A 12878-nucleotide genomic window follows, 5' to 3' on the forward strand; every position below is an offset into this window, starting at 1 on the left:
TCCTAGTGTGCTGGTCCTTGACTGTGGCTGCACGATGCAGTCACCTGGGAACTTGTCAGAAACCCCAAAGCCCACATCCCACTCCCAAAGCATCTTTTTTCATTGTTCTGAGAGTGGGGTCCAGGCACGGGTCTTTGTTTTAAACTCATTTCCGGTCATGATTCTAATGTGTAGCTCGGGCTGAGGGGGTCGCTGCTGTGAGTAGCAAGAATAATAAGGCCTTTGAAACCATTCAGCCTGGAGGTTAAAGTCTGAGCTATGGCCCTGTGTAACACCGGGCAGGCCACCTAACCTTGGTCTCTAGAGGACAGTCACTGTTTTTTGTTGTCTGTTTTTGTTTTTTTGAGACAGAGTCTCCTCTGTTGCCCAGGCTGGAGTACAGTGGCGCAATCTCGGCTCACTGCAACCTCTACCTTCTGGTGATTCTCCTGCCTCAGCCTTGCGACTAGCTGGACTTACAGACGCCCGCTTCCACGCCTGGCTAATTTTTGTATTTTTAGTAGAGACAGTTTCACTATGTTGGCCAGGCTGATCTCGAACTCCTGACCTCAAGTGATCAGCCTGCCTCTGCCCGGCAAAGTGCTGGCATTACAGGCGTGAGCCACCACGCCTGGCCGGCAGCCACTGCTTTTAAACCTATCCTGCCAACAGTATGAGCCTCTTGCAAGACCATAACATCCTCATGCTCAGTCCTTGGGTCTCCAGGGCTGGGCCCATGATCCAGATCTGACCAATCAGTCTTCCAAACTCTGGGCCACTGAGAGATTGGGTCAGGGCTGGGCACGTGATCCAAGTTCTTTTTCTGGGACGACTGTGAAAGAGAGGCCACTTTTTATTAGGTGGGGTGGTCGGGGGAGGTAAAGGGAAAGAAGCTGAGAGAGAAACCCATGGAGGCAAGCGGGGCCTGCGCTGTGGAGATCACGTGAGTCCTGAACGCAGCTCTGCCGAAAACCAGCTCTACCTCTGCACTTTTCTGTTACATGAGCCAATAAATGCGCCTTTTATTCGTAAGCCAAGTTTGAGTTGTGGTTTCTATCCTTGCCACCAAAAGTCCTAAACCACTCTGTGAGTGTCAAGTGAGGTTTTGGTAAGATGCTATTATGTCGTGGTCTGGGTGGATGGGAGAGGTACTCTATACACATTGTCAAGATGTAAACATGAGTAGCAGAGGCTAAGCACAGAATGAGGTTTTTGAGGACCGTCATGCCTGCTGCCAGCAACCTTCCATAACATTTAACTCCCCAGCCAAATCTTGCTAACCAGATGTAAACACAGGGAAAAGGACAGAATAAGCCACATATTTTAGAACTGCTGACAGATGGCAGGGAAAATACTCAAGCAGATTGCAGCATTAGGAGGCAGGAGGCAGCACACACAGGGATTGGTTTACTTTCCGCCTCCTTCCCAGGCACACACGTTGCTTCTTACTTCTGGGTACCTGCCTTTCCCCATATCTCCCTGCTTCCCATACATTAGCCACCCCCAAGTTCAAGGTGAGGGCACCTGCTTCTTTGAGCGTGGAGAGCACTGTGCACCCTACGAGGTTCCTTCCCCTACCTTATCCTTGTCAACTGCACATTTAACACATGAGAAAACAGGCTCAGAGCGGGCAGTTGACATGAACAAGGTCACACGGCCAGCTGCAGGGCAAGCTGGAATTGGAAGCCGAGTATCCAGGCTCACAGCACAGCGCATCTTCTGACGTCTGCACACACAACCAGGCCTCACTTCCTCAGCATGCAGAAGGACCACACCCCTCCAGCCCCCCAGGTCCTTCTCCCTGTCCCGGGAGGCCACTTGCCTTCTCAGAACACTCAACAGGGCCCTCCATTTGCTGAAGGCCCATGATAGGCCAAGTCCTTACGTCCATTTCCTTCTCCTATCCATTTTAAAGAAGAGGACACTGAGGCTCAGAGACAGAAGAGCAACTTGCCCTGATTTCCAGCAATAAGTGGCAGAGCTGCGATTTGAACCCAGGTGTCTGACACCAAAGCCCATGTGCTCCTGCCACAGCCACACGAGCCAGTCCAGCCTGGGTGGGGAGGAAGGATGCACAAGGTGTCTTTTAGCAGCACACTCGGTAGAGGACTTGTCTCCCTCTCCTCCCCATGGGTTTGGCAGCCCAGGCCTCAAGCCCTTTTCTTGGGGTGCTTGGCCCAGCTGATAGCGAGACAGGGCAGGGGAGAAGGGTTGCAACTTTTCGGCTTGTACCTCGACATGCACAGGCAATCATAAAACACCTCCCAGCTCTTGACAGGATTCCAAAGCACTCTCTGGGTTTTATTCTCAGGGGAAGTACAGCTAATTTCAGGTTTGGACATTTAAATCCTGGATCAACAGAGAAGGTGTCCTATTTTCACCTTGAAGCCCTTAGAATCTTCACTGTAAGCTTCCCAAACTCACCAAATATGTTGAAGAAAGAAAGATCTAGAGTATGTTTTATTTCTAAGCTAGGATGCTGAGCGTGGGTCTGACACCTGCCCTCCCCCATCTCCTCAGAGAGAGCCGGGTGGCAGTCAGAATCAAGAAGCAAAGCAGAAGACAAGTGCTTTCCCACACCCACTGCCCTTTTCCCAGGAGCAGCAGTGGGTTCAGGGGTTGGGACAGGCGTGTGTGAGGCTGAGAGTATTAGTGTGGGTTTCCTGCTCACTCCCTCCACCAGCTCCTTCAGGGCAGGAATCTCTCTCCTTGGCTGCCTTCTCCCCTGGGGCTGTCCCTCCCCACCCCAAACCTAATCTGTGGCCAGGCTCATCTGTCCATTATCTGGCCTCCTCTCTTTCAGCCATTCCGCTTCCCACCTGGACAACCACAGCCTCCTGGTGGTTTCCACTCTTGCCCAGCTTATCCCCTACTCAGGAGCTAGTGACGTTCCTCATGAGAACCAGCTCAAGTCACTCCACTGCATTTTTTTTTTTTTTGAGACAGAGTCTCACTCTGTCGCCCAGGCTGGAGTGTGATGAATCTCAGCTCGGCTCACTGCAACCACCGCCTCCTGGATTTAAGCGATTCTCCTGCTTCAGCCTCCCGAGTAGCTGGGATTACAGGAACACGCCACCACACCTGGTTAATTTTTGTATTTTTAGTCGAGATGGGGTTTCATCATGTTGGCCAGGCTGCTCTTGAACTCCTGAGCTCAAGTGATCCACCCACCTTGACCTCCCAAAGTGCTGGAATTATACAGGCGTGACACTGCGCCTATCCCACTCCCCTACTTAAAGGCTCCCCTGTGCCCCGCAACATGGCAACCTCATGTGGGGCCCCAGCTCTTCTCATGCCCTACCCATGCTCTGTGGCTCGGTGCTACTGAGAGAGAGGGAACTGGGCATCACAAGAAGAAAGCAAGTTGGCAGGAGAATGGATTTGTTTCCTGTGGCTGCTGTAACAAATAAGCACACACCTGGAGGCTTACAACACAAACCTATGCTCTCACAGTTCTGGAGGCCAAAGTCTGAAATCAGTTTCACGGGACCGAATTCAGTATGTTGAGAGTCACAGTCCCTCCGCACACTCTAGGGCAGAATCCACTTCTTGCCTTTTCTGGCACCTGGTGGCTGCTGGCATTCCTTGACTGGCGGCCACATCACTTCAGTCTTTGCCATCTTCACGTGGCCTTCTCCGTGTGAGTAACCTCCCCCTGCCCCTCTCCTAAAAGCACATTTGTGAGGGCATTTAGGGACCACAGGATAAGCCAGGATCATCTCTTCGTCTCAAGATCCTTCACTCAACCACATCTGCAAACATCCGATCCAACAAGGCAACATTCACAGGTTCTGGGGATCGGGACCTGATCTTTGGGGGCCACCATTCAGCTCACTACACACACAGGGAAGTGGCCTGTGGCAGGGAGGCTCACACCAGAGAAAGGTCTGCTGCTACTCACCCACCTCCAGCAGGGCGGGGTGTTAAGAACGCAGTTAATTGGGCGGCATGGGAAGTACATCTTAGCCACATTGGAAAAGACCACCAAATATGCAAGACAGACACCATGGAGGGCGACTTCAACAAAGCCCCTGGGCTCCACTTGCTACCACCCTCTGTCTGTGGAAGTGACAACGGCCCACAAGTCTAAATGCTTCCCTCCAGGGGAGGAGACAGTTTGATTAGGCTCAAACATCCTCTCTAGGGGTCCTTTCCCAGTAGGAATCCGATTGCCACTTGATATGGTTTGGCTGTGTTCCCACCCAAATCTCATTTTGTAGTTCTCATAGTCCCCACATGTCGTGGGAGGGACCCGGTGGGAGGTAATTGAATTATGGGGGTGGTTACTTCCATGCTGTTCTTTGGACAGTGAGTTCTCGCGAGATCTGATGGTTGTATAAGGGGCTTTTCCCCCCTTTCACTCTGCACTTCTCTTTGCTGCCACCATGTGAAGGCTGTGTTTGGTTCCTCTTCTGCCATGATTGTAAGTTTCCCAAGGTCTCTCCAGCCCTGCGGAACTGTGAGTCAGTTAAACCTCTTTCCTTTATAAAGTACACAGTCTCGGGTATGTCTTTATTAGAAGCGTTGAGAACGGACTAACAGACCACTGTTAATCACTCATGCGACCTTTATCCTTACAGTTCACAGGTGGCAGATGGCTGGCACAGACGGAGCCAAAACAGAGGCTTTTCTGCCCTGAAGAGTCACTAGAATCTGTGGTCCTGGATCGCTGACAGTGGCACTCGGTGTCAACTAGGAGTCCAGGGTGGGCAGGCTGTCCTGCACACTGCCTTCCCTTGGGAAACGTGGCCATAAGAGGTTGTGGTGCCCATTCCAGCAAGAACACGCTGCTTGGCTGTCCGTCGCTGGGCCTGTACTCTGGGGATGCTAATTTTGAGGGGATGGGCCTGGGGCTGTGGGATAAACCATGTCCTGAGTGACCCCCTGAAACCTCTGAAATATTAAAAAACGGGAAAACAGCGGGCTAAGTGTTTCTTCTCTGCAGCCTCTGGGCCACAGTTACCAAGCTTTAGAGATGACGGCTGCAGCTGCCAGTGCCCTGGGGCTCTGAGCAGAACCTCCACTGCAGAAACTAAGCAGGATCAAAGGAGGAAAGAAAGGGGCACACCTGCAAAGTAGTTTCAGGACTTTACTTTTTCTGAGTTAATCCAAGTGGATGAGACTTTTCCATATACACGGATAGGCTTTGTACGGTTCCATTTTGGGTCAGTGGAAGAATTTTCACAACACAAATGACATTATAAAGTTGTCTTCTCTGGCCTGGTACTGGGGACCACTGGTCAAAGACAACGTGAGACACTGCGGGGGCTTCCTGGAGCTGCAGCAACCACAGCAGAGAACTTGTAATGAATTTTTTCTGGGAGAACATAGCAGAGGACTAAGACAACATTTATCCTAGCTTCCAATAGGATCCTCTTCCATCTAGGCAGATGGGATCCAAGAGACAGCAGAGATCCTGGAGAGAGGTGACAGAAGAGGAAGACACAGGCTTGGTGTATTCGATCAGCTGCAGCTGGTGCTCCCTGGAGCAGCAGGCTGCAGCCTGGCACCCCTGCAAACAGACGGTCCTTACCCAGCCACACTGAACCCAGGGAAGGAAAAGAGGGATGTGCCCACGTTACACTTACACACACACACACACACACACACACTGTCTTAACCCTTACCTTTGTCACAAAAAATGCTGCCATTTAATTACTCAGAACTCTAGCATTTTTTGGCTATTTTATTTTTAGCCCTTGGAAGCTTGTTTCAAGAAAAAGACACCATATCATAAACATCAGATATCAGTTCACTGACATGAAATTATTAACAATACAACTCTCAAATGGAATCTCAAGTACTTCCAGTAAACATTCAGTTAAGATTTTGACAAATATTTTCATCCTGCAATCTGTCTCATACTGTCAAAAAAATGTCTGACTATAATGTAATAGAACTGAGGTTTTAACTACCACACAAGTCCAGGAACACACAACTGAATGTCATTCCCTTTTACGCAGCCACCACTGAAAAGCACAGTTGCTTTTACCCCCTGACATCTTGTAAACTCCTATTTAGGGACACTCGCTCGAGGGGAACCAGCTGCACAGCCCACTTGTAGTCAAAGGCAGCGCAGGTTGGTCCTGTCGTCACTGAATTCTCAGGGTTCAGCTCCCAGGGCTTTTATAAAGGGATCTCAAAAGCCCAAACTCCCTTCCATATTATTAAGGCTTGCCCCCATTGTGGGTCCAAAGAAGACGCCCCTAGATTTGAGTAGAGTTCCAACAGAATTCAACCAGGCAGTCTCCGTGTGCTGCCGCTTCCCTGCAGGAACGATCCAGACCTCCCAGCAGGACCACACTGGAGAAACCTACCTGCGGCGTGGGCGTGGAGTCGGCCTGCTCACAGATCCAGCACCTCGATGTGCAGTCACACCGCCTACCACCACCTGGTGTGGGGGTTGAACACACACACTCTGGGCTAGTGGACGATCAAGTTCTAGAAAAAATGCCAACTTGGAATCTTGTGGCACCAGTTCAAGCTGGGATGAAACAGCAGCAGGAGATATGAAATACCTCAGGCTCAGTATGGCAGAGAGGGAGCCAAGCCCGTCCCGGCCCCAACACCACCGATTAAATACAGTTCTTTATCAAGTGCTCTGGGTCTGCTGACCTGAAGAACTAACCCCTGCCCCCAAAACACATCCCAATCTGCAAAAGGAATAACAAAAACTCAAATATCATTATGTTCCTAAAAAAGGGAATGTTTTCAAGAAAAATAAAATAGAGGGGCCTTTTCAGTTATAAAAGGCAGAGCTTCCTTTACTGGTTTTCTCCTTCCCAGTCACCTCCTGGGTGCAGTTCAGAGCAAGTTCACCCCGTGCTTCAGCAGCTTCTGCTTGGCTTTGCCGGAGAGGCTGAAGGCGCCATCCTGAGGGTTTGGGAAGCCGGAGCTCCGTGCTGCAGGTGCCAGCTGCTGGAAATATGTCTCCTGGATGGGGTTGCAACAGGCGTACACGGCCGTGGAGGCATTTCTGTTGGAGGAAGAAAGAAGACAGCGGCCCGATGCTGCTGGTGCTAATCTCAGACCACACAGAGACCTCAGTAAGGTTCTTGTCACAGAGGACCCAGGACACCCAATGTGGCATGTGCAGCTGTCATGGCACGGAATTCTATTTATTCAGCTGAGTTTCAGGCTTCAGTGCCAATACCACCTTTCCTTCCTTTCAGCTCACTAGATGCTGGAAGAGTACGTGGCGGGACCATCCACAGTGGCAGCAGCCACAGAGCCTGGAGTTATAAGTACTGCATAAAGGAACTGTGGAGTGCCGGCTTTCTTGATATACTGGCAGCTATGCAATGTGCTCTGCATACAGTCTCTGCTTTGCCCCTCACATGAGCTCTGCAGTGGTGGTATGGTCCCATTTCACAGACAAGGACCCTGAGGCTCAGAGTGAGTAGCTGGGGCTGCCCTGCCTCTATGACGACGCAATGACAGTGTCCGAGAAAGGAATCTAGTCTGCTCTCCACACTGGGGGTGGCTGGATAGACTAAGGGGGAGTGAAGGACAGGAGTGGGTGTGACATGAAGTGACAAGAAGCCTGTGGACACAGAGAGGGAGGGATGAGGGCACTACACAGAGGCGGAGCCACCTGGGAGGAGCCAACTCCAGGCCAAGGTAAACCCCCCTGGTTTCTGGATCCTGCCTCTCCAACTATTATGGGCCTCAGTTTCCCCCAAGTCTAGTGAGAAAGGGTGGAGTCAGGGACTGCTAAGGCTCCCCTCACTCAATTCTCTCCTTCCCTGTAAGGGAGAAAAATCCCACTCTATTCCAAGCTTCAGTGTCTCCTGCACCCACTGGCCCAGCAAGACAATCTCTTCTCACAGCCCTGTGGGAGGGCTCCGAGGCCAGGTGGTTATGAGCATGGATCTGGAGTCACACACACTCAGGTGCTAATCCCAGCCCTATTACTTTCTAGTGTGTGTCCTGGGCTGCTATTCAACATTTCTGAGTCCCAGCTTTTTCATCTGTACAGTGGATGTTGCAACAGTATGTGCCCTCATTGGTGTTCTGTTTTGTTTTGTTTTAAAGAATGAGATTAAGTGAGTGCTTAACACATTGTGAGTGGTTAAGAAATGGTAGCTGTTCATATGTAGAAAGCTGAAACTGGATCCCTTCCTTACACCTTATACAAAAATTAACTCAAGATGGATTAAAGACTTACATGTTAGACCTAAAACCATAAAAACCCTAGAAGAAAACCTAGGCAATACCATTCAGGACATAGGCATGGGCAAGGACTTCATGTCTAAAACACCAAAAGCAATGGCAACAAAAGCCAAAATTGACAAATAGGATCTAATTAAAGAGCTTCTGCACAGCAAAAGAAACTACCATCAGAGTGAACAGGCAACCTACAGAATGGGAGAAAACTTTTGCAACCTACTCATCTGACAAAGGGCTAATATCCAGAATCTACAATGAACTCCAACAAATTTACAAGAAAAAAACAAACCACCCCACCAAAAAGTGGGCGAAGGATATGAACAGACACTTCTCAAAAGAAGACATTTATGCAGCCAAAAAACACATGAAAAAATGTTCATCATCACTGGCCATCAGAGAAATGCAAATCAAAACCATAATGAGATACCATCTCACACCAGTTAGAATGGCGATCATTAAAAAGTCAGGAAACAACAGGTGCTGGAGAGGATGTGGAGAAATAGGAACACTTTTACACTGTTGGTAGGACTGTAAACTAGTTCAACCATTGTGGAAGTCAGTGTGGCGATTCCTCAGGGATCTAGAACTAGAAATTCCATTTGACCCAGCCATCCCATTACTGGGTATATACCCAAAGGATTATACATCATGCTGCTATAAAGACACATCCACACATATGTTTATAGTGACACTATTCACAATAGCAAAGACTTGGAACCAACCTAAATGTTCAACAACGATAGACTGGATTAAGAAAATGTGGCACATATACACCATGGAATACTATGCAGCCATAAAAAATGATGAGTTCATGTCCTTTGTAGGGACATGGATGAAACTGGAAACCATTCTCAGCAAACTATCGCAAGGACCAAAAACCAAACACCGCATGTTCTCACTCATAGATGGGAACTGAACAATGAGAACACATGGACACAGGAAGGGGAGCATCACACACCAGGGACTGTTGTGGGGTAGGCGGAGGGGGGAGGGATAGTATTAGGAGATATACCTAATGCTAAATGACGAGTTAATGGGTGCAGTGCACCAGCATGGCACATGTATACATATGTAACTAACCTGCACATTGTGCACAGCACATGTACCCTAAAACTTAAAGTATAATAATAATAAAATTAAAAAAAAAAAAAAGAAATGGTAGCTGTTGTTTCTATTACTATTATTGAAATAATCTCTCAACAAATGCCTTGAGCCATGTATCTCAACACTAAACCCCTCTCAGCTCTGAGGAAGGTGACATACTGCAGGGCCACAAGGTGGTTGGTGGAGCAGATGCTGACATTTTACTTGTTTCCGCCTCCCACAAAACAGACACACACACCCCCAACACAGCCAGTTCCCAAACCAGTGACTGTAGATGCAATTTGCCTCTGGGTTGCCAGCCTGGGGCAGCTGTGAATTAAAGCCAGAGAAGACACATTTCTGACAGAAAGATCTATTGAAATATTGGCTGGAGACGGTGAGAGGCAGCAGAACACCTGGCGCTCAAGTGTGGTGGGTGACAGGGCATCAGAACAATCCTAATCACCCACCCAGGCTCCCTGTCAGTCCACCACCCATGCCCCTCGCACCGGACTACACTGCCCCGACACTGAAATGTGTGTGGAAAGGTCATACATGTGCTTAACAGTTGGAGAAAATGCTTCAAATCCTGGCCCTGCCACTTAAGAAGAATATAACCCTGGGCAAGCTGCTTATCCTATTTGTGCTTCAATTTTCTCATCTATAAAATGAGGATTTAAAAAATGCCCTTGAAGCCGGGCGCAGTGGCTCATGCCTGTAATCCCAGCACTTTGGAAGGCCAAGGTGGGCGGATCACTAGGTCAAAACATTGAGACTATCCTGGCCAACATGGTGAAACCCTATCTCTACTAAAAATACAAAAATTAGCTGGGTATGGTGGCAGGCGCCTGTAGTCCCAGCTACTCAGGAGGCTGAGGCAGGAGAATTGCTTGAAACCAGGAGGCAGAGGTTGCAATGAGCCGAGATTGAGCCCCTGCACTCCAGCCTGGTGACAGAGTGAGACTCCATCTCAAAATAAATGAATAAAAAATAATGCCCTTGACTAGATGGTTCCAAGGGCTACGTGGACTAATATACACATTGCCAGCACTGCCCTTGACCTGCTAACTTGCTTTATTTTCTGTTACCAGTTGTCAACCAAATTCTCAGGTCCCAGCCTCCTAGGGCTTTTATAAAGTGATCTCTAAAGCCCAAACTCCCTTTCTGGTTTCATAAGAGAAGCATATAGAAAGAAAAAAACAAATTTGCTTGCTTAAATACTGTAAATTACAATAATCATTAATAGATCTATATTTCTTCTGGCATGGAGGTGTTCAAGCTATGCCATAATGTGAAAAAAGACAACTGTAAAATTGTACATTAGTAGAATCCTATTTTCTAGAAGACTTAAAATAATTAAAAATACAATTTATCTATATGTGCAAAAAATAAAAACCAAAAACCAATAAAACCTGGAGCAATATATACCAAACTGTAAAATGTGGTTATTTCTTGGTGTGTGATGGAGATGAGAGAGGAAAATGTTTTACTTGATAGATTTCCAAGCATTCTGCATGACTGTATGGTCAGCACGTATTACCTTTTTTTTTTTTTTTTTTTTTTGAGACGCAGTCTCACTCTGTTGCCCAGGCTGGAGTGCAATGGTGTGATCTCAGCTCACTATAACCTCTGCCACCCGGGTTCAAGTGATTCTCCTGCCTCAGCCTCCTGAGTAGCTGGGACTACAGGCACCCACCACCCTGCCCAGTTAATTTTTTGTATTTTTAGTAGAGACAGGGTTTCACCAGGTTGGCCAGGCTGGTCTTGAACCCTGACCTCAAGTGATCCCCCTGCCTCCCAAAGTGCTGAGATTACAGGTGTGAGCCACTGTACCCAGCCATAATACTTTTTAATTAGAAAGACAACAATATTTCAACACTGTTTCTAGAAAGGAGACGGAGCCACTGTCCCTAGTAACGGATGTAGCTCCATGATGGTGAGGACCTCAGGTTCCTTCACTGCTGGACCCCAAGCATCTAAAGTAGGAAGGGAACCAGAAAGTCCATGGCACGTGACTGCACAACAGTGGATGATGGCGGCAATAGGAACAGAAAAAGGAAGGCCTTAAGGGAGTAACTAGAATGTTTTTCATCTACTTAGGAATAAGGCGCTGCCTGGGACCCACAGGTGGTTCCCATGAGCAGGACCGTGGAGAGTAAGTGGGGGAGCGACTCAGGGAGGCTCACCTGACAGTCATTTCATAAAGCGCGGGCAGCTGGGCAAATTCGCTATGCATCAGGCTGACGGCCTGGAGGAAGCGGCGATCCTGCGGGGTGGCCACCTGCGGCAGGTTTGCTTCCAAAAGAGGACACAGAGTTGTGAAGAGCAGACAGTTACCATCCGCCCTCCCACCCCCTGAAGCCTGGTACTGAACACAGGGACTGAGCACGGCTCAAGGCCATGAGTTGGCTGCCCGGGGCAGAGACAAAGGCCCGGGGCATTGGGCTTCTGCTGCCGCCGCCATGCGATGCAGCACCCGGTTTCTGCGTGTGGATCTCAACAATCTGAGACAAACCTATCACAGATATGTGAACATGAACTTCTCTCAAAACACTGGGAAACGCCAAAAACAGACATATGAGCAGAGAAGCGTCTGCCCAGTGAACGCCACACTCCGTGGGAGTGGGCTCCCGGTGAGGAGACAGCCCTGAACGCAGGTCAGACAACTCTGCACAGCCGTGTCATCACGATGCTGGGGCTCAAGTTCTCACCTCCACCCGTCTAGAATCTGGTATCCCCGTCGCCCCAGGCCCCTTGGCTGGTTCTTACCCATCAGCAAGCTCTGAATGCGGTCGTAATGTGTGAAGTTGTAGGTGCTGCTTGTGGAGGCTGCCTCATCCCTGGGCAGCGTCTCTTTCAGGTGGACTTCCAGCCCATTCAGCGACGCCAGGCTGCTGTGGTACTGCAAAGGGGGAGAGGGTCATGGGCTTGTAGGGCTGACCTCAGCAAGCCTTCTGAGGGCTAGTTAACCACAGACTTAGTTAAAAAAAAAATCCTCCAACCAGGCACGGTGGCTCACACCTGTAATCCCAGTGCTTTGCGAGACCGAGGCGGGAGGATCACTTGAGCCAGGAGTTCAAGGCTGCAGTGAGCCGAGACCACACCACCGCACTCCAGCCTGGGTGATAGAGTGAGACTCTGCCTCAAAAAAAAAAAAAAAAAAATCATTCATGGAGTATCTTACTGCCTACTTGATCCAGCAAAATGGACTCTCACCAACATTTTTCTTTCACCCTTATGTTCTAATGTTTTTAAAATTAATGATTATATTGTAGATTTAGAAAAGAGATGAGCAAAAAAATAACAAGAAAAACTACCCATCATTTCACCATCCAGTAATAGCCACTGTCACCACTGTGGTGTATCTTATTTTAACCATGGCTTTCCTACCCAGGCTGCATGATTTCACAATACAAACAACCTGGGACCATCCCGCATTGTTTCTCACTGGCCCTGGGTACAGAAGTCCCTCACTGGATGTAACATGGTAACTTCTCTCTGCTACATCTAGCACGGTCCTGGCTTTCTTGGAAGTACTAAGTGTCAGTCACACAGCTTTCTGCACTTGATGGTTCAGAGGAGGAATACAGTTGAGGACGACTGTCAAGGAGATGGGTTCAAGTACCTGTATTTTTACAAACCTCCAA

The 12878-nt window shown here is 48.8% G+C and overlaps 1 protein-coding gene across 5 annotated transcripts in view; it reads right to left on the reverse strand.

Moving 5' to 3' along the window:
- Window positions 1-5647: 5647 nt before the first annotated feature.
- HPS4 (HPS4 biogenesis of lysosomal organelles complex 3 subunit 2) overlaps window positions 5648-12878 on the reverse strand; it is a 31856-nt gene continuing 24625 nt past the window's right edge. For 2 of the 5 annotated variants that reach the window (XM_054542949.2, XM_054542950.2), the window contains exons 12-15: window positions 12253-12369; window positions 12001-12133; window positions 11418-11526; window positions 5648-6955 (exon numbers count right to left, since the gene is read on the reverse strand). In XM_054542949.2, the coding sequence (XP_054398924.2) occupies window positions 6784-6955; window positions 11418-11526; window positions 12001-12133; window positions 12253-12369 (531 nt within the window). In that variant the 3' untranslated portion in view covers window positions 5648-6783. 5 annotated transcript variants of the gene reach the window in all.

This window comes from Pongo abelii, chromosome 23 (genome assembly GCF_028885655.2).
Source record: "Pongo abelii isolate AG06213 chromosome 23, NHGRI_mPonAbe1-v2.0_pri, whole genome shotgun sequence".
Taxonomy (NCBI): domain Eukaryota; kingdom Metazoa; phylum Chordata; class Mammalia; order Primates; family Hominidae; genus Pongo; species Pongo abelii.